General features: G+C 46.7%; 1 protein-coding gene across 6 annotated transcripts in view; it reads right to left on the bottom strand.

Moving 5' to 3' along the window:
• Positions 1-36: 36 nt before the first annotated feature.
• Positions 37-26,522, bottom strand: part of LOC118369417 (girdin-like) — a 92,821-nt gene continuing 66,335 nt past the window's right edge. The window contains exons 10-35 of one of the 6 annotated variants that reach the window (XM_052498678.1): positions 25,323-25,481; positions 24,999-25,145; positions 24,643-24,787; positions 24,110-24,288; positions 22,907-23,044; positions 22,145-22,459; positions 21,231-21,986; positions 20,804-20,934; positions 20,497-20,635; positions 19,992-20,177; positions 19,687-19,848; positions 18,802-19,079; positions 17,353-17,496; positions 16,834-17,020; positions 14,596-14,741; positions 12,920-13,012; positions 12,035-12,237; positions 10,521-10,592; positions 9,496-9,573; positions 8,143-8,355; positions 7,534-7,596; positions 6,200-6,286; positions 5,559-5,824; positions 4,883-5,360; positions 2,842-2,928; positions 37-2,273 (exon numbers count right to left, since the gene is read on the bottom strand). In XM_052498678.1, the coding sequence (XP_052354638.1) occupies positions 2,864-2,928; positions 4,883-5,360; positions 5,559-5,824; positions 6,200-6,286; positions 7,534-7,596; positions 8,143-8,355; positions 9,496-9,573; positions 10,521-10,592; positions 12,035-12,237; positions 12,920-13,012; positions 14,596-14,741; positions 16,834-17,020; positions 17,353-17,496; positions 18,802-19,079; positions 19,687-19,848; positions 19,992-20,177; positions 20,497-20,635; positions 20,804-20,934; positions 21,231-21,986; positions 22,145-22,459; positions 22,907-23,044; positions 24,110-24,288; positions 24,643-24,787; positions 24,999-25,145; positions 25,323-25,481 (4,830 nt within the window). In that variant the 3' untranslated portion in view covers positions 37-2,273; positions 2,842-2,863. Of the gene's footprint in view, positions 5,361-5,558; positions 5,825-6,199; positions 6,287-7,533; positions 7,597-8,142; positions 8,356-9,495; positions 9,574-10,520; positions 10,593-12,034; positions 12,238-12,919; positions 13,013-14,595; positions 14,742-16,833; positions 17,021-17,352; positions 17,497-18,801; positions 19,080-19,686; positions 19,849-19,991; positions 20,178-20,496; positions 20,636-20,803; positions 20,935-21,230; positions 21,987-22,144; positions 22,460-22,906; positions 23,045-24,109; positions 24,289-24,642; positions 24,788-24,998; positions 25,146-25,322; positions 25,482-26,522 lie in introns of all 6 variants that reach the window. The other 5 variants (XM_052498677.1, XM_052498673.1, XM_052498675.1 and 2 more) reach the window with 5 other exon arrangements.

The raw sequence follows: 26,522 nt of genomic DNA, 5'->3' as shown, positions 1-26,522 counted from the left end.
GGTGCTGGGCTAATAAAGAACACCTGTAAAGAACAGGAAGGTCTGCACACTGTATTTGCTCCCAATTCACCGCCCTGACAAAGATCCGGTTCGGATCTAAACATTTGCAATAAAGCAGAATAAACAGTGCAGGCATATAATATTTAAAGGGGCATTACATTAGTCTGTAGAAATCATGATATTACTTTCATCCAATATCCCAACAACAAATTATTCAAGTTATTATTCATCAGACGAAGAATAGATGACACTTGACGGTCCTTTATGAGATGAAGACTTGGCGCTGTGGGCAGTGAGGATGAAATGACACAGGAGTCTTCTGGAGTTTTCATTACATCAAATGGATTTATGTAAAAGTGGAGGAAGTGGACATTCGGTCATCATCACAGACACAGTAATCTGACAGCACTGTACACATATACGCTGTGCCATTCAGCTCACACGACCTTTATCTTGATTGGATTGGCTGTCAATCAAACAGATGGCATGGCTTCCTGCGATAGTCATTTTGGCATTTCAGAGGAACACAACTTAAAACATAGTCCATTCTGATTGGGAGGAAAGCGTGTTGATTAATTGCTCCATGCAGATTGTGGTTGACCTTGTTGTTCTGTGTCCACATGCAGTTTATTTCCGGTGCATATTGCTGAAAGTAGACGTCAGCTGTTCCACAGTAGAAAGATGTTGCATGTGCATGCTCATTTACAAAGAGTATCATTAACATCAAATGGCAGACTGCAAAAGTCCAGCTGATTCAAAGTCACACAGAGGACAACGTGGAGTCCCCAGGGTCTAGTTTAAGCTCACCCATTTGGCTTTGCGTGAACATTGGCACCAAGTGTAGGTCCGTGTAGAGTGAACATTAGCAGTTTGTCACAATAGCAGTTAGCCTAGTGGTTCGAGCGTTGGACTAGTAACCGAAAGGTTGCATGATCGAATCCCCGAGCTGACAAGGTAAAAAATCTGTCGTTCTGCCCCTGAACAAGGCGGTTAACCCACTGTTCCTATGCCGTCATTGAAAATAAGAAATTGTTCTTAACTGAGTTGCCTAGTTAAATAAAAAGGTAAACATTTGCCAGAAAGTCAGTTTTAGAAAAACAATTGTCACCACATACAGGTAACTGCCAAAATAAAGGACAAAATTGAGTAAATGAGGGTTCTCACAGCACTGTTATGGTGTGGGGAGCATTTTCCTGCCATGGTTTAGGTCCTCTCAACCCCTTAGAGGGCAAGGTAAACACCAATACATACACATCTATTCTGAGAATCACCTTCAACCTATGGTGAAGAATTTCTATCCTGATGGGAGTGGTCTCTTCCAGGACGACAATGGGCAAGGTCGTTTTGCATGGCCCGGTGCTCCCATTGGTCCTTAAAGTGAAATCTACACCCACCCGGCGCACCGGGCCATGCGAAACAAACGGGCCCAATGTCCCTCCACAGGGCACGATTGATCACTGAATGGTCCGATGAGCATGAAAACGATGTAAACCATATGTCATGGCTGTCTCAGTCACAAGATCTCAACCCAATTGAACACTTATGGGAGATTCTGGAGTGGCGCCTGAGACAGCGTTTTCCACCACCATCAACAAAACACAAAATTATGGAATTTCTTGTGGAAGAAAGGACAGCATCCCTCCAATAGAGTTCCAGACACTTGTAGAATCTATGACAAGGTACATTGAAGCTGTTCTGGGTGGCCCAACGCCCTATTAAGACACTTTGTTGGCATTTCTTTTATTTTGGCAGTTACCTATATGTCTTAAAGGGAAATTTCAACATGTTTCTACTTCATATTCATCACCTCCAGCACCACCCCAACATCAACATATGTAAAAAAGGTGCATTTACGTTTTGCAGTATAAAAAATATATTTTCCAATGACATCAACCAATTAGTAAGCAATACCTACTCATATATAACTGGTTAAAAATCACACAATGCACAACAATGATGTCATTGGAAACATATCTTCCTCTATGTTTTACTACAAAACATAGAAACGCGCCATTTTCACATATGTCGATGTTGGGGTGGTTGCTGGAGATGATGAATATGAAATGTAACATTTTAGAAATGTCCCTTTATGAGTTGTTTCCTTGATTCAAGGTAACAAGAGAGGACGTTTACTTTTCTCTATTGAAGCATTCTTGAAATGGATTTAAATGTTGTTGTTTTTACAAGCTTTTCTCACTGAAGACCATCTAAGTAGACCAACTTTTAAAGGCTTCAAAGTCAAACAGACAGCTTGAAGGTCACTTTCCTCTGAGCTGGAGGCAGACAGAGTGAAGAGAAGAAGAGAAGGGGACAGAAAAAAGTTAAAGAGGCAGAAATGACAGAGAAGAAGATGAACATGTAGATATGGACGCACAGGAAAGCGGTCTACATGCATCGACAGTCAGGATAAGGGGAGGGGTTTCAGCTGCACGACACCAAAGCCATGCAGTACTGCAGATAGATAAGCTCGCAAAGGGACCACAACCTTGTATAGAGCCACCGGTGCTTTTTCCTGAATACGAACAGAAAAAAGTTATGGACACACAGTATCACTGAGGAGCAGGGAGGGAGGGAGGGGGTGCATGTATGTGTAGCAGGACAGACAGGTCCTCCTGTTATTAGGGATCGGGCACATACATGGGCAAAGCGTGTTCCACCAGACGCCATGCAGACGGTCCATTCATGTGCCCTTTACCGGGTGGCACCAGCCAGGCCAGGGGGGACGACGACACACCAGCGTAGCATAAGCAAGCACGTCCATGATGGGATATCTGTTACACCACTTTGGGTTACCATGGAGCCCCCCCCATCTCCCTGTTGGACTTGGAGAGCAGCACTCACCACTTGAGCTCATCAATAATGTTTAGGAGCTTTGTTGCTCCCCAGTTCCGCTTTTTGACTTTCTGCGCTCTTGTAACACTTCCACATCTGCAGAACAAAAGCATGTTATATTCCATCTGAATAAAGGCTGCAGTTAATGGTTTATACACACAAGATAAATACGATAAAACTATTTCAAAATGGTAAATAAATCACGAAGCAGAAATAAATACATCTAAACTACCAACGACATCACTACTCCTACTACTGGTGCATAAAGGAGTGCTTTCTGCCCTTGAATATAACTTCATATGGTTCATAATATACGTTTGTACAAGGTGTACCCAGTCAGTCTACAATAATACATAACCTAAAACAAGTTATTGTGCTATTGGAATTTGTATTGTGGCCGTGAGCATTCTCACGACACCTTACCCAGATCCAATACCATGACAACCAAGAGTAGAAGAACCTTCATTCACAAAATAATCTGACAATCACATTCGTCTCACTTGCAAATTTCTCTCAACACTAACACTAGGAAGGCATCATTCTCTCTACAACTTAAATTTCCTCTCAAATCATTTAGTGAATGACGTTTCTTCCAAAACCATCCCTTAACCCCAATTGAGAAAGATTTGTTCAGAAAATTAAATGGAACAGACAAAATGTGTCATATGTCACAAAACACAAACACACCAAAGAAAAAGACAAAACCATTTTGATCACAACAATCAAAATGAGAGGTCCAGAACAAACCAAGACAGAATAAAGCCATGCAGTTCAGTGAATATGCATCGAGGTCGATACAGTAGAATCAGACTGGTAATGAAATGCGATACAGTACTTTAGAGAGGACAGTAATTCTCCCACATACCAATCACCCAATAAGAAAAAAAAGGGAAACAATCTATTATCTCACATTAATAGTTGAGAAACTGGTTTCCTGTTAAAGATAGTAGCTCTTTCCTCTGATGGGCTAGATTATTTAATGACTCCATAATTGGAGTTTATTGGCAGTTAATGTGGTCCTCAGACAGCCTATCATGGGACATGTTCTACAAGCCTCATACAGAGCTCCATGTTAACTCTGGAGGACCTCTGACATGGAGATTTAAAATAAAAAATAAAAAAACATGAACTGAATGTCCAAATGATAGTTAATGTAGCTTTGCAAGATGTTTCCTGAAGATGCATTTGTGATTGGAAAATAAATGGTAAATGTTGATTAAAATAACAAGAACAGCTATTCATGTCCCCCATAATGCAGTCATGTAATAGCTTTAAAATGTGAGCCAAACAAGAGGTTTGATTAATGGATAGTGTGAACAGATCATTGAAGCAAAGACATCCAGAGAACCCCACTTCCACAAGACAAAGAGGTAGACCAAACCAGAGGTGAGGAATTGTGATTTACAAATCAGCCATGAAAACATGAAAGCTCAACAGAAAACATAGTATGATAGTGCTTTGATAAAGCATGCAGAGTTCCTTCTTTTTCCCCCACCATCATTGGTCCTTATGCAGGTCCCAGATCAGTAGCTGACCAGGGCGCCACACATTCAGACACAGCCATACTCATACCACAATGATTGTTGGTCCTCTGGGCTAAGGGGTTGGGATGGGGATTGGTCAGCATCGAGCACATGATTGGTGTCAATTACCTCCTGTTCCCCATTCTGGTCAGGTGGGCAGGACTTTTGCCCATTTGGTTGGTTCTGGGCAGTTTGAACAGAGTTGGGCTGGGGGTGGGTTTTGCCTGGGGGACCACTGATGTTACTGACCAGGGAGGTGTTGAGGGAGAGGAAGGTATGGCTCTTGGCCCCTGTGAAGGTTGGCTCGCTGAAGATGGAGTCCATAAACACTGACTCTACTGTGAAGGACTTTCCAAAGAAGGACTCCAGGCTAGAGAGATCAGTTTCCTTACTATTGGGGGGTTGCTGACTGCCCGTGCAGGGCATACTGACTGACTTGGGCAGGGACAGGGGCACGAGGGCTGGGTCTAGGGGGATGGACTGGTGATTGGGGTGTTGTGAGGGGTTACTGGTTGGGGGGTACTCACTGGGCGTGGTGGAGGTGCGAGGCGAGGCCTTTGAGGAGGGTGAGTGGTCCACAGACACGGGCTGCCGGGCGTCTTTGGACAGCAGGTCGTGTATGCTGGTCCGACGCGTGGAGCCCTCAGCTGTGGAGATGACGCTGCTGGCCCGGGGCAGCGTGGAGAAGGAGGTGGAGGAGATGTCCAGACGCTCAGACACAGACATGGCTTTACTCTGGGAGGAGAGGCCGACCCGGGGCTGGACCGTGCCCTTCACACGCGTACTCTCTGCCTTCCGTAGACTGGGACGACCTGGTTGGCCACCCCTTGGGGGGCGGCTGTCTGAGTGCACTGGCGCTGCCTTCCCACTGGCTGAGCGCAGGATGCCCCGCCCCTTAGTGCCGGTGCAGGAGGTGGAGCCTCGCTCAGCCCGGTCCCTCTGCACATGCTCAGCGCCTCCAGAGAGTCGGGGAGACTCAACGGTCAGATTCTCTTGGCTGCCAGACTGGAGATAGAGAGGAGACATTCAAGTTGCCATACCATGACATTACCTGGGCTTTATAGCAGACTTGATTGGTGAAATAACTTCTACTTGTTTCTTATCATAGCACATCTGAAGCCTATGAATAACACAGTACTGCTATCCCAAAATGGTATAGTACAGTGTTGTAATCTAGTGTTGCTGTGTGTTCCAGGCTGTCACCTCTGCAGGGTCGGTGCTCTCCTCTAGGAACTGCTGTAGAGAGACCACTTCACTGGCGCTGCCCAGGGAGTTGCTCGTCTTCTTCCTGGCCTGGGCGGCCTGGGGGTCCAGGGACCTCCGCAGCAGCATGGGGCTCTGGTGAGAGGAGCGAGACAGGGGCTGCTGGACAGGGCTGCTCCCGCTGGACCACTCCTCCTGGTCCAGACTGAGGCTGAACTCCCCACTGCTCTCACTGTGGGGCCTGCTGAGGTTTCCGTTCAATGTGCCTGAAGAGAAGCAGTACTGTAGGTGAGTTCTGTTCTAACGGCGTATGACTAACTCAAGTACTAACATTAGAGTATCACCCCAAGGTGATGACAGGCCCTGGATATAAAGCATAGCTCAGGAACATAGCTCAGGAACATAGCTCAGGAACATAGCTCTGGAACCTGCTTTTTTGTGACACAGCAAATAAATACAAAATATGCTAAACCTAGCCTGGACCCTTCCAGAACATACCTCAGACTAAGAGAAGAAGCAATTCCGAAGAGTTCTATACTAATTTTCTCCTTCTGTTTCTTATTGTTTTAATCTATTGTGTGTGTGAATCAACAAAGGTATGGTATACAGGAGCGTGGGAGAGAGGGGGTGTGTGACTGTACCTTTGGTCTGGAGTGGAGAGAAGTGGGAGTTATTATTGCTATTACTACTGATGGTCTTGATACTATGGAGGCTGGAGGGTCTGGAGGCTGGTAGGGAGACGAGGGCACACAGTTTGAGAGAGCACGTCACACATGGCAGCAGATGGTGCATGCAGGCAGGAAGGGTGGCATGGTGTCATGCTACTCCAACAACATGCCCAATCACACAAAGGGAGTGGGGAGGGAGGGGCACACATACTTGAAGGGAGGAATCATTCAAGAGGAAGGACCTATTGTAAAACCTGATTGGAGGAAAGGAGCCTTGTGATTGACAAGACCCAGAGGCCAACAGGGGAGGGGCTCAGGTGACTGAAGGGGAGGGAGAGGAGGATTATACTAGAGGACAGGTGTGTGGGATGCAAACTGATAGTGTTGTTGCTGTTATTAGTGGTCTTCAGGATGGTTCAGGTTTGGGAAAGTGATGTCAGCAGGTATGTGACCGGTAATCATTTATAGTTGTAACGATCTTGAGTAAAGTGGTACTTTTAGTGGTCTTAGACAGATGTGTGACTTCCAACAGATGCTACCTGGGACTCTGCACATAGTGGATGGGTTGAGAATAGAGGGTGAGAGCCTGAGTACTGTTAAAGACCTGCAGGCCTGGCACATTCAACACACACAACTGCCTGGGTTAACCTGCTCCCACAGATATTAGACACTACACTGGGCTACAGTAGTGCAGTTCACTAATACTGAGCTACTGCTAGTTACGCTCAGTTTAGGAAATACTAAATTGTCCTAAACTATCTTCCATTATATTAGTTAGCTCACAAACATTCCAGAACATTAATGTAACTGAGTGTAAGTGAAACAGACTGTCCTTGTGAAATTCATGCAATTAAAAAAAAACAAATATAATTACTGTATTACACAATGTACATGTCAGTGGGAGGGAATTTTAGCTAGCCAAGAGTGAACAGGAAATAGAGATAACTTGTGTGTGTGTGTTATATGTGTGTGAGTGGGGATATGGAGTAGGCAGAAAACCTGATCTACCAGCTAATGGAGGCAGGCAGCTTAAGACCATTTGTTAGGTGGAGTTTGCGGTTAATGATAACATCTTGGCTGAATCCCTTTCTAATGGTAGCAAACTGAAATGCAGAGATATGGGCCAAGCTTCTAGCTAACGTTAGTGGGCTATCTTTACATCATAGTGGCACAACATTTACACTTACTGTAGGGCTTTTTAAAACAGGGACTTTTTTGGGGGCCATTTGATATTTAATTCCAGTAGTAAACTGGTGGTATATAATAGTAATGGGAGTTTCTGTTCTTAAGGGCAACAGTTATTTTACCTTGCCCTTTGACCCCAATGGGGTCGTCTGAGGATGCTGGAACATCTTCACAGGAAGCGTTGTCTGGAAGAAAGACAAAGAGATAAGGAAATATGAGTTATGATTGGAGGGATACTACAGGAGACTACAGGAGAATAGGGCTTATGGGAAGCAAAGTCTGACTCAGCCAATCAGTCAGCCAATCTTCTGAAAGCTAGAGTATGAAAAAAATGAAAATAATTCATGACTTGCTTCTGAAACACACAAAGATCGGCAGATCTTTATACTACAGTAAATACACAGTTTAAGGGCATTGGGCCAGTAACCGAAAGTTTGCTGGTTTGAATCCCCGAGTTGGCAAGGTGGACAAATTTGCCGTTCTGCCCAAGAGCAAGGCAGTTAACCCCTAACAACAACTTCTCCCCAAGGGGCTGATGACGTGGACGTCGTTTAAGGCAGCACCCTCACATCTCTGATTCAGAGGGGTTGGGTTAAATGCGGAAGACACATTTTGGTTGAATGCATTCGGTTGTGCAACTGACTAGGTATCCCCTTTCCCTTTCCCTAGATGATAGTTCAGATGACCACACAGAGGAAGGGGGGATCGACTAGCGGTCCTGTAGTCTCTACCTTTGATCTTCAGGCTCCTCTTGGCCCTGCTGCCTGAAGGCAGGGTGAGTGTGGCGTAGTTGATAGCATTGGTGGAGTAGGCCATGGAACCCAGCCCTTTCATTCGCCGGGCACCGCTGCCCCCGTTGGTCTCGACGGGCGCCTCCAGGTTCTCTGTGCTGCCTGCCCACTGACCCCCCGCCAGCGCCATGGTCTGTAGCAAGTCGTTCATAGCTGGGTTGGAGATGAAGATCAATTAGCCGATACCTCCTACCCTTATGTGGTGGGCTGACTGGCCCCAGAGGGAGGGCACAGGGAGCAGCGCTAGGCTAAGCATGCAGTGGCGGCTAAGAATCAGAGCAGTAGCATTCAGAGATGTGACACAGTCAGTGTCAGCAAGCCCATGTTGGCAAAGCATGCAAAAGAGCTGAAATGCAGCCAAACTGAAAAAAGACTCAATAAAAATAGAGAGTGAAAGATAAAAGAGAAGACAGGGAATGATAGAGAAAATGAGAGAGAAAGAAAGAAAATACAAGATAGGGAAAGAGAGAAAAGGATAAAGAAATCAATGGAAGGCTCCATTTCAAATCCTACATGGTGGCAGAGAGAGAGAGAGAGAGAGACAGAAAAAGAGAGAGAGAGAGAGAGACAGAAAAAGAGAGAGAGAAAGAGAGAGAGAGAGAAAGAGAGCACGTAGTTTGGTTCTGCCAAGCCATGCCTGCATCAGCACTGTAGTGAGAGAGGGGTGAGACGGCAGGCTGCACTCACACCACAGGCAGAGATATATAGATGGGGCCAGTGTCACACAGTGCAGGTCACACCACACTATACAGTACGGTACAGTAGAGAAAAGTGGAATGGCATACAGTTCCTCGCGACTGCACTGTCACACACATATACACACACTAGACCTGGACTAAAAATAAACTACAGCTCATCTACAGATATCACAACACTACAGCGAAAAGAACTACAGAAAAAACCCTACAGTTCACAGAACACCTCTATCCTCTGCAATCACATTAACTCACATTAGTGTCCTTACTCACTGAAGAGAGTGTTAGTTTGTTCTAATATCTACATATGTTAGTTCTTGTATGTCATTGCTTTGACTGTACACAAATTGAACCCAAACACAACATGTGTTAAGATAGATGCAGCTACTATTAGGGATACAGTAGTGTTTGAGTTTAGTATTCCTAGAATGGAAGGAAAGACACCAGCTAGGAGCTATGAGAGGAGACTCTAGGAGATGGAGGGAGGCAGGCGCAGGCCAGAGGAGGTGGAGCGAGGGAGGGAGGCAGGCGCAGGCCAGAGGAGGTGGAGTGATGGAGGGAGGTGGTAGGACGCTGGGTGGGCTATTGGAGGTCTTACACATGGACCGGCGGTAGATGGCCTTCTCTTTGTCTTTCTCCTTCGATCTGGTCCTCATAAAGGGCAACCTTTTCAGAGCTGTCAGTTTACAGCCAAAGCAGAGGGGGGAGAAACAGAAAGACCAGGGGAGATGGAGAGGAACAGAAAGGAGGGAAAAACAGATGGCTGTTAATGCTGAGAACCAGGGGGACAGAACCAGGGGGAGAGAACCAGGGGGAGAGAACCAGGGTAGTGCCCTGAAGACCCAGCTGGGACCGCAAACAAACACACAGAGTTACACAAGGGAAAACGCTTACATGCAAATGAGCCCACACACACGAACACTCACTGACTGTTCAAACAAATTCATACACAAAACACCAGCTCGGTGGGATGGCTGTGAAGAGGGTTGTTACATAGAAGACATCAGGCTGCCAACACACACACACACACACACACACACACACACACACACACACACACACACACACACACACACACACACACACACACACACACACACACACACACACACACACACACACACACACACACACACACACACAGGGTGATGTTTATTAAAGGGTGCAATTAGGAGGTAAAACGATGAGACAAGGAGTGGCACTGCAGTGAAAGGAGTATTCACAGGGAAAGAGAAGATTCTGGGACACTGACTATACAGAGACACCATTTTAGATTTCCAGCTCCAGACTGTCTGCATTTCACAGAAATAAAGAAGTGGACCTTCAGTCTTTTTTAATATTTTTTTTTAGACATATCTCATATTGCGTGTGTGTTACTTAAACGTTATTTATTAGAGCTATTCAAAGACAAATCAAATGGTTGCATAAAAGGTTGTCTTTAGTATAGTTGAAGACAAAAAATGTGTTAATAGCTGGTGCATTGAGCACAGGTGACCCATAATGCATTGCACCTTTTAATAGGTATGGACATTGACTGAAGGATGAGTCATGACACGTTGACATGCCCTGAGTGACAGGACAGCTCGACTACAAGCCGCGCCCAGCCCTCCCCTCTTAGCATACCATTAGAGGAACCCTGGTTACCCTGGTTACCCTGCACAAGGGAATGCTGCACTCTCTGAGAGTCTCTCTTCCCTTTTGCACAGAGAGAGAAAAACAAGCATCGCAAGCGTTAGGTCCACACAACCAACCACCACACAGCAACAAGCATCTACTGTCCTGGAGTCTCCAGCCCGGCAAGCCTCACCGTCTGCAACTGACCCCTGCTCATTCTTAATTTCCTGAATCTGACCCTGCTCATTCTTAATTTCCTGAATCTGACCCTGCTCATTCTTAATTTCCTGAATCTGACCCTGCTCATTCTTAATTTCCTGAATCTGACCCTGCTCATTCTTAATTTCCTGTATCTGACCCTGCTCATTCTTAATTTCCTGAATCTGACCCTGCTCATTCTTCATTTCCTGAATCTGACCCTGCTCATTCTTCATTTCCTGAATCTGACCCTGCTCATTCTTAATTTCCTGAATCTGACCCTGCTCATTCTTCATTTCCCGAATCTGACCCTGCTCATTCTTCATTTCCTAAATCTGACCCTGTTCATTCTTAATTTCCCGAATCTGACCCTGCTCATTCTTCATTTCCCGAATCTGACCCTGCTCATTCTTCATTTCCTGAATCTGACCCTGTTCATTCTTAATTTCCTGAATCTGACCCTGCTCATTCTTCATTTCCTGAATCTGACCCTGTTCATTCTTAATTTCCCGAATCTGACCCTGCTCATTCTTCATTTCCCGAATCTGACCCTGCTCATTCTTCATTTCCTGAATCTGACCCTGCTCATTCTTCATTTCCCGAATCTGACCCTGCTCATTCTTCATTTCCTGAATCTGACCCTGCTCATTCTTCATTTCCTGAATCTGACCCTGCTCATTCTTAATTTCCTGAATCTGACCCTGCTCATTCTTCATTTCCTGAATCTGACCCTGCTCATTCTTAATTTCCTGAATCTGACCCTGCTCATTCTTCATTTCCCGAATCTGACCCTGCTCATTCTTCATTTCCTGAATCTGACCCTGCTCATTCTTAATTTCCTGAATCTGACCCTGTTCATTCTTAATTTCTTGAATCTGACCCTGTTCATTCTTCATTTCCTGAATCTGACTCTGCTCATTCTTCATTTCCTGAATATGACCCTCTCATGTTCTAGTGTCAGAGTGTACTTTCCTGTCTGACCCAGTGTCCTTTGGTCTCTCTGTGGATCATATTTCCTGTGTCTGCCTTTCCTGTGTCCAACCCTGCATATATTTATTAATACAATATGTGCTCTGCTTCCTGGGTCTTTTATCTAACATGTGATCTAGTCCTTCTTCCTGTGTGTCAGTCCCTCTGGTCAGTTGTACTGAGAGAGGAAGACCTAGTCCCAGGCTGCCTGGTCAGGATCGGTCTATTGCTTCCTTCTATTGTGTTTATTTTACTGTAACGTATACTGATGTGTTTTAATTGCACTTCAAATAAGGCTGGATTTGATCTGTTCAGTAGGGAATATTCCATGCAGGCCTGAGAGTGTGTCAACTCACTGCTGCTCCTCTTGTGTGTCAGCGTGTCGTCCAGGGAGTTGGAGCCAGAGCCTATGGAGGAGGAGTCCTGGCTGTCCAGAGGAAGCGCCAGGAAGCCCTCGCTGGACTCGGAGCGCGTGGGAGTCAGCGTCAGGGAACGCATCCGCTCCCGACTCCTCGGCTTGATCAGCTTCTTCATCTTCAGGGTGATCCAATTCCCCCGTCTGACACGAGAGAGGGGAGGGGAGTGAGAATGAGAGGGAGAGATGAGGGAGGGAGAGAGAGAGAAAGGGGAGAGAGAGGAAGGAGAGAGATGGGGGAGGAGTTATTGTTATTTGAGGTAAATTATTTTATTCTGGCTAGTGTTCAGTAGGAAGGAAAAGGGGGGGGGGTGTTTTGAAATGAAGGGAATGCATTTAGTTTGTTTTCCCATTTCATGCCTATTGAACCAGGGGTTTTCCAGCATCTGGGGTGTTCTTGTAAACCACAGCATATCGATTCCCCAGTGACAGCCATAATTTACAGCTATGATGATGTTGATTAGGCATAAATATAAACCAGAGCTGCCTGGTTAGGTAGAAATTTCAACCATATGCAGGGGTTGGTTAGGTTCAGATGTAAACCATCTGCATTTAGTCAGGCACGGAAATGAATCCGAACTGAATGGTTAGGTATAGTGCAGTCGATTAGGTACTAGAATGAATCCTAACCAGACGACTACAGCAATGTACTGCAGTTATACATTTAATTTTCATGTGGGGGGATGTCTGCTTTGTCTCAGCCAGCTGTTTACTATGACAGATAGTATACAGATACCTATGGACATGATGTACTGCAGCATTCCCAAGTCTGGCCACAGCACCACCCACAGTGACAGCAGTGAGTGGATTCCTCCTAGCTACTTACCTCCGTGGAGGTGAGGGGTCGTAGAACTTATACTGATCCATGATCTTCTCCTCCAGCTTCTCCTTCTGTCTCCTCAACTCGTTCAGCTTGTCTCTGTGAAGGAGGGAAAGACCAGTTAGCGTCAGGGACAAATGACATCTAGACCAGTTAGGTTCAGGGACAAATGACATCTAGACCAGTTAGCGTCAGGGACAAATGACATCTAGACCAGTTAGGTTCAGGGACAAATGACATCTAGACCAGTTAGCATCAGGGACAAATGACATCTAGACCAGTTAGGTTCAGGGACAAATGACATCTAGACCAGTTAGGTTCAGGGACAAATGACATCTAGACCAGTTAGTGTCAGGGACAAATGACATCTAGACCAGTTAGTGTCAGGGACAAATGACATCTAGACCAGTTAGCGTCAGGGACAAATGACATCTAGACCAGTTAGTGTCAGGGACAAATGACATCTAGACCAGTTAGCGTCAGGGACAAATGACATCTAGACCAGTTAGGTTCAGGGACAAATGACATCTAGACCAGTTAGTGTCAGGGACAAATGACATCTAGACCAGTTAGTGTCAGGGACAAATGACATCTAGACCAGTTAGTGTCAGGGACAAATGACATCTAGACCAGTTAGGTTCAGGGACAAATGACATCTAGACCAGTTAGGTTCAGGGACAAATGACATCTAGACCAGTTAGGTTCAGGGACAAATGACATCTAGACCAGTTAGGTTCAGGGACAAATGACATCTAGACCAGTTAGGTTCAGGGACAAATGACATCTAGACCAGTTAGGTAGGGTCAGGGACAAATGACATCTAGACCAGTTAGGGTCAGGGACAAATTACATCTAGACCAGTTAGGGTCAGGGACAAATGACATCTAGACCAGTTAGCATCAGGGACAAATGACATCTAGACCAGTTAGGGTCAGGGACAAATGACAACTAGACCAGTTAGCGTCAGGGACAAATGACATATAGACCAGTTAGGTTCAGGGACAAATTACATCTAGACCAGTTAGTGTCAGGGACAAATTACATCTAGACCAGTTAGTGTCAGGGACAAATGACATCTAGACCAGTTAGTGTCAGGGACAAATGACATCTAGACCAGTTAGGTTCAGAGACAAATGACATCTAGACCAGTTAGGTTCAGGGACAAATGACATCTAGACCAGTTAGCGTCAGGGACAAATGACATCTAGACCAGTTAGGTTCAGGGACAAATGACATCTAGACCAGTTAGTGTCAGGGACAAATGACATCTAGACCAGTTAGGGTCAGGGACAAATGACATCTAGACCGGTTAGCATCAGGGACAAATGACATCTAGACCAGTTAGGTTCAGAGACAAATGACATCTAGACCAGTTAGGTTCAGAGACAAATGACATCTAGACCAGTTAGGGTCAGGGACAAATGACATCTAGACCGGTTAGCGTCAGGGACAAATGACATCTAGACCAGTTAGGTTCAGAGACAAATGACATCTAGACCAGTTAGGTTCAGAGACAAATGACATCTAGACCAGTTAGGTTCAGAGACAAATGACATCTAGACCAGTTAGGTTCAGAGACAAATGACATCTAGCTACATAGCCAAGAAACAGACATTTCTCCTGTTGACATGTTTGACACCGGTTACAGGCTATCAAAATGTAATAGTGGGGTCATCTCTCACATGTACTGTCTCTGCTCTACGTGGAACAGGTCCTTGCTCTCCATGGTCTGTTCTAGCAGGGTGCGGTTCTGCAGCATCAGGGTCTGGATTTGGTCCAGCAGGTGACGGTTCTCCTCCTCCAGGTTCCCTTTCAACTGACTCAGCAACTAGGGAGAGAGAAATCAACTTTTTTTAATTTTTAACCTACGTTTTCAATGGAAATAGTTATTGAGCAAGTTTCCAAGTTTCTTTTCCATGGTTGTATGTATTACTGTACATGGGCTGTGCCTTTTGCAGTGTGTGAATCGTTGTCTGACACACTTTAAGCCTCAGAGCTCAGTGTTGAGAAACCAGCTGTGTATCCCCAGGCACAACTACTCAATCAGCCTTCCTTTCCAACAGACAGATGTCAGGACAGTGGCCCAATATCAGCTATGAACACTTCCATAACATGGGGGCATATTTACCAAGAGTTTCCTGTGATAGAGTTGGGAAATATGTGGAACATGCAAATTCCAATCTAGTCGGTCTGTGGGAAGGGGGTGCAGATATTGCAGTTCCTCACACTGGTTGGTGAGTGGGAGGTAGAGAAGTGGGGTTGAGGGGTATGTAACCATACCTCATACTGGTTGGTGAGTGGGAGGTAGAGAAGTGGGGTTGAGTGGTATGTAACCGTACCTCATACTGGTTGGTGAGTGGGAGGTAGAGAAGTGGGGTTGAGGGGTATGTAACCGTACCTCATACTGATTGGTAAGTGGGAGGTAGAGAAGTGGGGTTGAGTGGTATGTAACCGTACCTCATACTGGTTGGTGAGTGGGAGGTAGAGAAGTGGGGTTGAGGGGTATGTAACCGTACCTCATACTCGTTGGTGAGTGGGAAGTAGCGAAGTGGGGTTGAGGGGTATGTAACCGTACCTCATACTCGTTGGTGAGTGGGAGGTAGAGAAGTGGGGTTGAGTGGTATGTAACCGTACCTCACACTGGTTGGTGAGTGGGAGGTAGAGAAGTGGGGTTGAGGGGTATGTAACCGTACCTCACACTGGTGAGTGGGAGGTAGAGAAGTGGGGTTGAGTGGTATGTAACCGTACCTCATACTGGTTGGTGAGTGGGAGGTAGAGAAGTGGGGTTGAGGGGTATGTAACCGTACCTCACACTGGTGAGTGGGAGGTAGAGAAGTGGGGTTGAGTGGTATGTAACCGTACCTCATACTGGTTGGTGAGTGGGAGGTAGAGAAGTGGGGTTGAGTGGTATGTAACCGTACCTCATACTGGTTGGTGAGTGGGAGGTAGAGAAGTGGGGTTGAGGGGTATGTAACCGTATCTCACACTGGTTGGTGAGTGGGAGGTAGAGAAGTGGGGTTGAGGGGTATGTAACCGTACCTCACACTGGTTGGTGAGTGGGAGGTAGAGAAGTGGGGTTGAGGGGTATGTAACCGTACCTCATACTGGTTGGTGAGTGGGAGGTAGAGAAGTGGGGTTGAGGGGTATGTAACCGTACCTCATACTGGTTGGTGAGTGGGAGGTAGAGAAGTGGGGTTGAGGGGTATGTAACCGTACCTCACACTGGTGAGTGGGAGGTAGAGAAGTGGGGTTGAGTGGTATGTAACCGTACCTCATACTGGTTGGTGAGTGGGAGGTAGAGAAGTGGGGTTGAGGGGTATGTAACCGTACCTCATACTGGTTGGTGAGTGGGAGGTAGAGAAGTGGGGTTGAGGGGTATGTAACCGTACCTCATACTGGTTGGTGAGTGGGAGGTAGAGAAGTGGGGTTGAGGGGTATGTAACCGTACCTCATACTGGTTGGTAAGTGGGAGGTAGAGAAGTGGGGTTGAGGGGTATGTAACCGTACCTCATACTGGTTGGTGAGTGGGAGGTAGAGAAGTGGGGTTGAGGGGTATGTAACCGTACCTCATACTGGTTGGTAAGTGGGAGGTAGAGAAGTGGGGTTGAGGGGTATGTAACCGTACCTCATACTGGTTGGTGAGTGGGAGGTAGAGAAGTGGGGTTGAGGGGTATGTAACCGTACCTCATACTGGTTGGTAAGTGGGAGGTAGAGAAGTGGGGTTGAGGGGTATGTAACCGTACCTCATACTGGTTGGTGAGTGGGAGGTAGAGAAGTGGGGTTGAGGGGTATGTAACCGTACCTCATACTGGTTGGTGAGTGGGAGGTAGAGAAGTGGGGTTGAGGGGTATGTAACCGTACCTCTCACTGGTTAGTGAGTGGGAGGTAGAGAAGTGGGGTTGAGGGGTATATAACCGTACCTCACACTGGTTAGTGAGCTTGGTGGAGGTGATGTCCAGCTGCTGGTACTGCTCTTTGAGTTTGGAGAATTCCGCCTCCATGCGGGTCTGTTCCAGCTTGGCACCGTTCATCTGGCTCTTCAGGTTCTTATGGTCGGCCTGCAGGCCCTCATTGTCCTTCACCAGCTGACGGTGTGCCATGTTCAGCCTACACACAGAAACATCAGAATGGGTTTCAAACAGCACATTCTTTACTCATAGCCCCTGGCACAGGTCAAACCACAAACCAAACCATTCACTAATTGACGAGCAAATTAACAGCTAAATGGTTAGTTATCTAATTGTATACTACCACTTAAAATGTCTGCATACTGCCACTCAAAACAGACTTTCTTTTCCCTCGCTCTCAAAAAATCTTGTTACACAGGTTTCTCCTCAGCTGGATTGACAGTTTAGGGATGTTCCCTTGCACCCCAAAGTAAACCTCAGGGCACACCCCCCTCCCCCTCGGTTCCTTATACATACAGTATTCAGTTTAACCTTTCATTCTCCTCCTTCAGTTTGTGGTAGTCTGCAGCCGTGGCCTCGTGGCTCTTGTTCTCAGACAGCATCTTCTCCTGCTCTGACTTCAGCTGTTTCTCCAGCTCCTCCAGCTGATCCTTCTGCCTCAGCAGCTGGTTATATCTGGAAATACAGTACTGCCTGTTAGTGAACAGCAGCTGGTTATACCTGTAAATACAGTACTACCTGTTAGTGAACAGCAGCTGGTTATACCTGTAAATACAGTACTACCTGTTAGTGAACAGCAGCTGGTTATACCTGTGAATACAGTACTAGCTGTTAGTGAACAGCAGCTGGTTATACCTGTGAATACAGTACTTACTACCTATTAGTGAACAGCAGCTGGTTATACCTGTAAATACAGTACTAGCTGTTAGTGAACAGCAGCTGGTTATACCTGTAAATACAGTACTACCTGTTAGTGAACAGCAGCTGGTTATAGCTGTGAATACAGTACTTACTACCTATTAGTGAACAGCAGCTGGTTATACCTGTAAATACAGTACTACCTGTTAGTGAACAGCAGCTGGTTATACCTGTAAATACAGTACTACCTGTTAGTGAACAGCAGCTGGTTATAGCTGTGAATACAGTACTTACTACCTATTAGTGAACAGCAGCTGGTTATACCTGTAAATACAGTACTAGCTGTTAGTGAACAGCAGCTGGTTATACCTGTAAATACAGTACTACCTGTTAGTGAACAGCAGCTGGTTATACCTGTAAATACAGTACTACCTGTTAGTGAACAGCAGCTGGTTATACCTGTAAATACAGTACTACCTGTTAGTGAACAGCAGCTGGTTATACCTGTAAATACAGTACTACCTGTTAGTGAACAGCAGCTGGTTATACCTGTAAATACAGTACTACCTGTTAGTGAACAGCAGCTGGTTATACCTGTAAATACAGTACTAGCTGTTAGTGAACAGCAGCTGGTTATACCTGTAAATACAGTACTACCTGTTAGTGAACAGCAGCTGGTTATACCTGTAAATACAGTACTACCTGTTAGTGAACAGCAGCTGGTTATACCTGTAAATACAGTACTAGCTGTTAGTGAACAGCAGCTGGTTATACCTGTAAATACAGTACTACCTGTTAGTGAACAGCAGCTGGTTATACCTGTAAATACAGTACTAGCTGTTAGTGAACAGCAGCTGGTTATACCTGTAAATACAGTACTACCTGTTAGTGAACAGCAGCTGGTTATACCTGTAAATACAGTACTACCTGTTGGTGAACAGCAGCTGTGCGTTTACACACGTCTCTGACTTGAGTGCTGTGTAATGGTAGAGTGAAGGTGAATGCATAATAAGACTGTCGTGCACGTGTGTGTTTGGCCATGAGTGTGGTTAAGTGTGTGATGGTAGGGCAGCTGTGCTACAGTATGCATTAAGCACATAACAGTGCCAGTAGAAACCCCACCTGTCCTCCAGGTCTCTGTGCTGTGACTCTAGACTCTTGTGGGAACTTTTCAGGCCTCCATGTTTGCCGATGAGGCCCTCGTACTCGGAGGCCTGTCTCTCATGCAGGGCAGCCAGTTTCTCATGGTCCCTTAGCAGCATCTCATAGGTGGACCTCAGGTCTTCCCTGTCCCTCATCGCCCCCTCCTTCTCGTTCTCCGTACTGGACTGCTGCGTCGCCAGTTGGGCATTCTGGGCCATGAGAGCGCCACTCTGAGAGTTCAGCGTTGAGTTCTCAACCTAGGGGGGAAAACAAGACTTCTGATTGGACGATCTGAGCAGTCTGAACTCAATCAGAAAATGCCCTTAACTATAACAGATTCTTCAAGGGTTTTGTCATGTCCTGCTAGGAATAGCAATAGATTAGATTCACTGATTATGTGAAAACCAGGGTAAGAACCCCACAAAATCATTTGAATAGACACCGGTGTCACTTCTGAACAACAGGGGGCACTGTGTACGCAGCCAGCCTGTCCCTCTAGTCAACTCTGATGGTTGAGACGTTGCATGTCCTTGTCTGATTTGGATAGACATCAAGTGGTCAAATGTTTTTTTTTGCCAGTACAAATCACAAGCACAGACATGTTCAAAGTTGTAATTAGTTTTGGCTTGCAGCATAATGCAAGATTTTGTTGATCTGCTGCCAAAAAATACATCAAAATAGATGTTGTGGAGCAAAGCTCAATGAGAAAGGAATTATCTCTAGCCACAGGGCAGAGTGGAGAGAAGAGACACGCTTGGGGAGAGTTTAAACTACAATACCGGCTATAGATGCAGTGTAGACAAGGCCAGAAAATAGAGTTCAGGGCACAGCAGTGAGGGAGCAACAGAGGGAACCCGGGCTTACCTGTAGTTTGGCGTTCTGGGTCTGTAGTGTGGTGTTGTTCTCCTGTAGAGATGCAGTCTGTCTCTGCAGAGCCAGAATCTGGGCCTGCAGGTTACTGCTCTGGGTCTCTAGCTGCTTCAGGTTGGTATGCAGGGCCTGCTTCTCTGCCTGGAGGGTGGCATTCTGGAGATGGTATAGACAGACAGACAAGATAAACACAGGTATTATTTATATGCAGAGTCCTTCACACTTCAGTGACACATCACTGTCACATGCAGTATCTAAGACGGCTGTTTTGAGTTGTTGATTAGATAGAGTGTACTCACGTTCCTCTCCACCTCAATGAGGCGGTCTTTGACCTTGAGCAGTTCCCGGGTGGTCTCGTGGCTCTCCTTCTCCCACTTGTTGACGGCCTGAGAGTCCTCCCTTTCCCCTCCTCTGGGGGGTGAGCTCTGCACCATCCTCTCCTCCTCCTCCTCCCTCTGTCGCAGGGCCTCATAGTTCTTCTTCACCTGGAAAGGTCAAAGGGTTAAACCTCCATCCCCCCAAATCTTCCAAAGATATACTGTTCTCCGTTCTGGCACCCCAGCAAGGGTTGTAGTTTTCGTCACAGAGTTGAAAAACGTGCTGTGGAGACTATTCCCTGTGTTTTCCAGGCTCCTGGTGCCTCAGGAATTGATAACATAATGAAAAAGGAATGAATACATAATACATGGCATCAGAAGCATTTCAGCGTTTCTCTGAGTCATGTGTTAAAGAACATAACACAGAATCTCTCGGGATAATGTTTTGGTCTTCTGGACTGTTGTAATGTATTGTTTGGGAACTAACAGTTTTAAGCTCCTGGCGCAGTTGTTGGTTGAGGTTAGAGGACTCCTGCAGCCTGGCCTCCAAGGCAGCTATCTTCTCCTCCTTGATCTCCAGAGAAGACTTGAGAGTGGACTCTAGCTTGAACTCCAGCAGCTTGTACCTGCAGATAAGGGACATTCACAATCATTAAAGACCAAGGGTCTTCCCTGGAAAGAATTCAAGGTCTTGACAGTGTATTGATGGCAGAGTACCTACTATGAACCTTCATCGATGTGGTACCTTTGAGCAGCAGCATAGTGGTTTGTGTGTGAGTGTGTGTGTGTGTTACCTGTCGTCGTCAGAGCTCTGCTCGGCCTGCAGCAACCTCTCCTTGTTAAGGCCTATCTTCTCCAGCTCATGGGTCAGTTTCTCAAGATCATTGTTCATCTGCTGAGTCCGCAGTTTCTCACTCACCAGTTCCTGGAACATCAAACGCCAACCCAGAATCACTTTACATTTGTAATCCCTACACCCCAATCCTTTATTAATGAATAATATAATCTTATGAGGCACAGTGGAGTTTCAAGTTTCTGAAAATGTGTTGACAGAGTGCTCTGGTTCTATTACTTTGTGCATAATGCAGGCGCAATGACTGTAACAGAACTTTATCGATCATCTAAATGCACATTTGAAGCCTTATGGGCATTCACCAATGCATTACAATATATCTCCTAACATTACAACATGCCTCTCTGGGGTAGTAGCGACACCATTACCTCTCGCAGAGTGACCAGGGTCTTCTTATCTATAGTGGCCTGTTTGACCAGCTCTTTGTTCTCCTTCTCCAGGTCTTTAAGGCGGTTGCAGGAGTCCTTGAAGGAGGTCATCTCCTTGCCCAGTGAGCGGTTCTCCTTCTCCAGGTGGCTGATCCTCAGGTTGTCCTCGTCCAGCTTGGAGTCCCTGATCTCCGCCTGCTGTCTCAGCCTCTTGTTTTCCTTCTCCAGCTGCTTCTTGTCCTTCTCCAGCTGAGAGCTCTCCTGCTCCAGAGTCTTATTCTCCTGCTCCAGCTGCTCCAGACGTTTGCTGGAGATCTTCAGTTCCTCCAGACTCCTCTGCAGACTCTGGTTCTCCTGTTCTACGTCCTGCAGCTCCCCCTCTAGCTGCTGGATCTTGCGGCTGCTGTTCTCTAGGGATTTCTGCAGCCGCTGGTTCTCCGTGTCCAGGCCCTGGTAGCTCACCTCCAGCCTCTCCGTCTTCCTGGAGGAGGCTTTGAGCAGCTCCAGGCTTCTCTTCAGCTGGCTCCTCTCGCTCTCCAGCTCCCGGTTCTCCAGTTCCAGCTGAGCCGCCTTGTTCCCGGCCGAGCGGAGCACCTCTGCAGCCCTGCGGAGCTTCAGGTTCTCCTCGTCCAGCTGGGCATTCTCCTTCTCCAGGGCCTCCAGCTGGAAGGAGGTGCTCCGCAGGCCTTCCACATTCTTCTTCAAACGACGGCCCTCTGCCTCAAGCTCTGCGTTCTCCTTCTCCAGAGACGCCACCTGATGATTTGAGAGAATGTGGGAAAATGTATCAATTAATAAATGCTCCTCATTCAAAGTCCCATCTACTGTATATGACGGGGACACAGAATAGACAGCAGGTACACAGACAACTAGAGGTGAACTATACAGCCACCAATGCATGCAGAGAGGCAGACCTTGTCACAGGTGATGCCCAGGCTGGCTACTCGCTTCTGCAGGGCCTCGTTCGCCCTCTCCAGCCGCTGCGCCTCCACCTCCAGCTCCTCTGTTCTCTCGCCCTTCTCCTTGTACACCGCCAGGTCCTTACGCAGCTGCTTACGCTCAAACTCCAGCTTGTTGAGCTTGGAGCTGGTCTCCCGGATGGACTCGTGCAGCACGCGGTTCTCCTTCTCCACGTCTTTGACCCGCGCCTCAGGGCCCACCTGGGAGCGTTGCCTCAGCGACGAGACGGTATTGGTCAGATGCTCGTTCTCCTGCTCCAGGCCTTTCACCTGGGACACGACATAGAGGACGTCAGAGTGGCAGTATGCTAGGTCAACTCAAGTCATGTTTCAGTATGGTGTTAATATGAAGAGAACCCTGAGTCTTTCCTGAATATGAGAACTGAGAAGACTATACCCAGGGTCCTGATTTCTTCCTAGTTAACGCTGTAGTGTAGGTTCGCCAGAGATCTGGCTTGTATCCATGTCTTCTCACTGTAAACATCATCCATCTAAACACCCTGTGACCTCATTACACTCTGTCTGCTTTATCCCCCAAGCCACACAGAGGTCTCCAACTAGTTGGGAGAATGCAAGCACAAAGACTGCTATCTCCTAAGAAACCTCGATCTGGATTCATAGGTAGTCATGTAATTTGGAGACTCTTGGAACCAGACCAGATCAAAACAAATTCAGTCCCTCGACCCACCGTGTGTGTGTGTGTGTGTGTGTGTGTACCTGTCTCTCTGAATTCTCCCTCAGCGTCTCCAGGGTTTTCTCCAGCAGAGCCTTCTCCTTCATCAGGTCGGTGCCAAGATGCTCTGCACTGTGCAGACTCTCCCGTTCTGTGTTCAGCTCACTCTCCAGCTGCACCAGCTGCAGGCACACACAGGACACACACGGTTACCATGACACCCAGTCACTTAGATCACAGACACAATGAGAGTGTGCAGTACAGGCAGGTGCTTGTCTACCATACCATTACCCATCACAGTTGGGCACCATTCTATTGGGATTTGGTCACTGTTAAATTGAAGAGCCTGTTTTTTAATTTTAATTTGCAAAAATAAAACTGAATTGATGCTGATTATGCTATTTATATTTCTCTAGTCACAGTGGCAGTGTTGTGATACATGTCCTTTATTAAAGGGACTCGTAGGCAGGTCCATATAAAGCCCTTCTGATGAATCTTGCACAAGCCTTGGTTTGTGCAAGCTGGAACAACTCATAGGAGCCGATCTCCTGTTTCTGTAGCGTGAGGCAGCTTGATGTACAACTACCCCCCCTGGACAGGATTCTGGTCTACAGGGTGAACTCTTCACAAGGCAGACTGATTATTACTAATCATATCATAGATATCCTACAAGCACCTAATTCTGTCAAAGCAGCTTAACTCAAAACTGCCTACGTATTGCTCATCTACGGGCAGCCAGTTAAACAGCCAGTTAAACTGTTATTGTACAAGAGCTCCTGCTTGGATTCACTTTAAAATGGGCTCTCATAAAGACCGATCCAGTGGTGCTGCCTAACACAGTCTTACCTCTTGTCTTTGTGTGAGAAAGGCACATTTCATGCATTCTATGCGGAGAGCACAGAGAAGGCTTAAGTGTCTGAAAATAGCCGAGAGTTAGTTTATGGAGTGTCCTTCAAGTGTCAAGTCTGAGAGAGAATAGGAAACGGTCTTCAAGAATTACTCTGTTCTTTCAATTCCCTCTGGTGTCATGGAGCTAAGGGGCATGAAAGCCAAGTCCTGGGGTGAAAACTAGGGGGCTGGAACAAGACGCTACTGTAGGGGTAAAGAGCAAACAGCCATTGTTATGTTGTTGATGCAAGGAACAAGTGTGGAGCCCATGTTGGGTGGGCTAGAGAAGGGGAAATGTTCAGGAAGCAAGTGAGTGGAATTCAGTATATATTCTATACAAGTATAGAAGCTGCTCTGACCCTCTGGGTGAGCCTCTGGTTCTCCTTGTCGGCCTTGAGGAGACGTGCAGGGACGTGTTTGCTGGCAGAACCTCTCAGCTCCTCCACAGTCTTCAGCAGGGTCTGGTTCTCCTTCTCCAGCTTCAGTAGCCGGCTGGATGTCAGCTCATTCACCTCGTGGCCCAGGGACTTCTGAGGCACTGCACAATGAAACCATCTATGGTTAGGCACACAACAACATACTATATGCAAATGCTACAGGTTCTGTTATAGTGGTAAGAGGTCCCCCAAGGGAAGAGGAAGTATGGAATATCCCTAACTGTAGTTACTGACAGAGTTTATCCTGATCCAAGACCAGTTAACCCCATTAACATCGTTCCAAATCCAGGCCCAGTGCTAATCTGGGTCTTGGAGTCATTGAATATTAATTACAGGAGTTAGTCATGTGTAGATAAACCCTGTCCAATCTGTTGTGTGTGTATGAAGGACCAAAGCCAGGGCCAGGGTTGGAGCCAGAGCCCCAGTGCTGAGGGCTGCTGCTCCAGGCTGCTCACCCTCTGTCAGGTCAGGGGTCATGGAGAGCTGCTGTAGTTCCCACCCCAGGTGGAGAGACTCATCCATGCTCTGTTTCTGGGCCATCTCCAGGACCAGGTTCTCCTCTAGCAGCTCCTCAACACGCTTCCTGTCCATGTCCCGGTCCTAACAAACACACAGACAGACAACATACACACGACACACTGTCAGACGGCTCCCCAAAAGCTAAGCCTTACAGTATAGTATGGGCATTCATCAGAGATGACCTACAAGATGGCTCCAAAAAATGAGCTTGTAAAGTCAGTCATATCACTATGTCTGTTTGATTCCTCTGATCCCACACACAAAACACACTCAGTTTCCCTCTGTCCTTTACCATTTCCATGTCGTGGATCTTGGATTTGAGCTGCAGGCTCTCTTTCTCCAGCTCGTGGAGTTTGTCAGAGCGAGCCCTGGTTCCTTCCAGCTGGTCCTCTAGCATGGCCTTGGTCTCCAGCAGAACCTGGTTGTCCTCCTTCAGCTCCTGTAGGACCCAGCAGATTTCACACATACGTCAACCACAGCCATATCACTACTACCATCCCCACTACCACGCATTCAACCAACATTGGGACAACAGGTACATACATTTACGTTACACCCAATGAATGCTTCACTGACACGTCAAGCTTGTTGGGTGCTATTTCTTTGTTTGGCGTACCTCTACTCTGGCTTTGTAGAACTCAATGTCGTAGAGCCTCTCCTTGTAGCGTCCCACTTCACTCTCCAGCTTGTCCACTCTGACGGCCTTCTCCCTCAGAGCGTCCAGCTCGTCACGATATGCCCTGGCAGAACGGGCGTCCGACAACAACTGCAGGCTCTGGAGGGGACAAACGAAACACTACATGTCAGTGTCACACTCATACAAGATATTTGTTTCACACGGACTCCCACTATATACATGCATTGCGCCAGGCATAATTCATATTGGTAAACAAACACGCCATGGACTGTATAGGTGGACATCATATAGGTAAACACACATGGCAGTAATACACAGAGGCAGGCTGAAGCTCCTCTTAGTCAATAGTGTCATGAGTCAGTCATCTTCTCTGGAAGAGGGATTTGAAATGACCACACACACACACACACACAATTATAAGCAGCTCTGCCATGTTGTTGTGGTGGGCCCTACTCCCTAACGGTGCAAATTATGTTTACAACAAAGACAACATCTAAGGGGTTAGCCAAGCTATAAATAGCTCAGCCGCTAATTGGTTAAGGGCATTAACCTAATGATGAAGAAAGTAAAACAGAAGGTGGTGGCAATGGTTTGATGTGTTGTATAACTCTGAGGGCAGTCAGGACACCAGAGGTGACATGAGGTCTCATGGGTGGAGCTTTGGTCTAGTGGTCTGGGCCAGCTTTGTGTGAAACATCTGGCATAGCTCAGCAGCACGGTAAGTGTATCGCTTATGTGTGAAAGTGTGTAGCTGGAGTTCAGGAGAGACACATTGGTTCATGGCAGACAGATACTGTAGTGTGTAGCTGGAGTTCAGGAGAGACACATTGGTTCATGGCAGACAGATACTGTAGTGTGTAGCTGGAGTTCAGGAGAGACACGTTGGTTCATGGCAGACAGATACTGTAGTGTGTAGCTGGAGTTCAGGAGCGACACGTTGGTTCATGGCAGACAGATACTGTAGTGTGTAGCTGGAGTTCAGGAGAGACACATTGGTTCATGGCAGACAGATACTGTAGTGTGTAGCTGGAGTTCAGGAGAGACACATTGGTTCATGGCAGACAGATACTGTAGTGTGTAGCTGGAGTTCAGGAGAGACACATTGGTTCATGGCAGACAGATACTGTAGTGTGTAGCTGGAGTTCAGGAGAGACACATTGGTTCATGGCAGACAGATAC

This window comes from Oncorhynchus keta, chromosome 36 (genome assembly GCF_023373465.1).
Source record: "Oncorhynchus keta strain PuntledgeMale-10-30-2019 chromosome 36, Oket_V2, whole genome shotgun sequence".
Lineage (NCBI taxonomy): Eukaryota > Metazoa > Chordata > Actinopteri > Salmoniformes > Salmonidae > Oncorhynchus > Oncorhynchus keta.
This window is presented reverse-complemented; position numbering and strand designations above follow the sequence as displayed.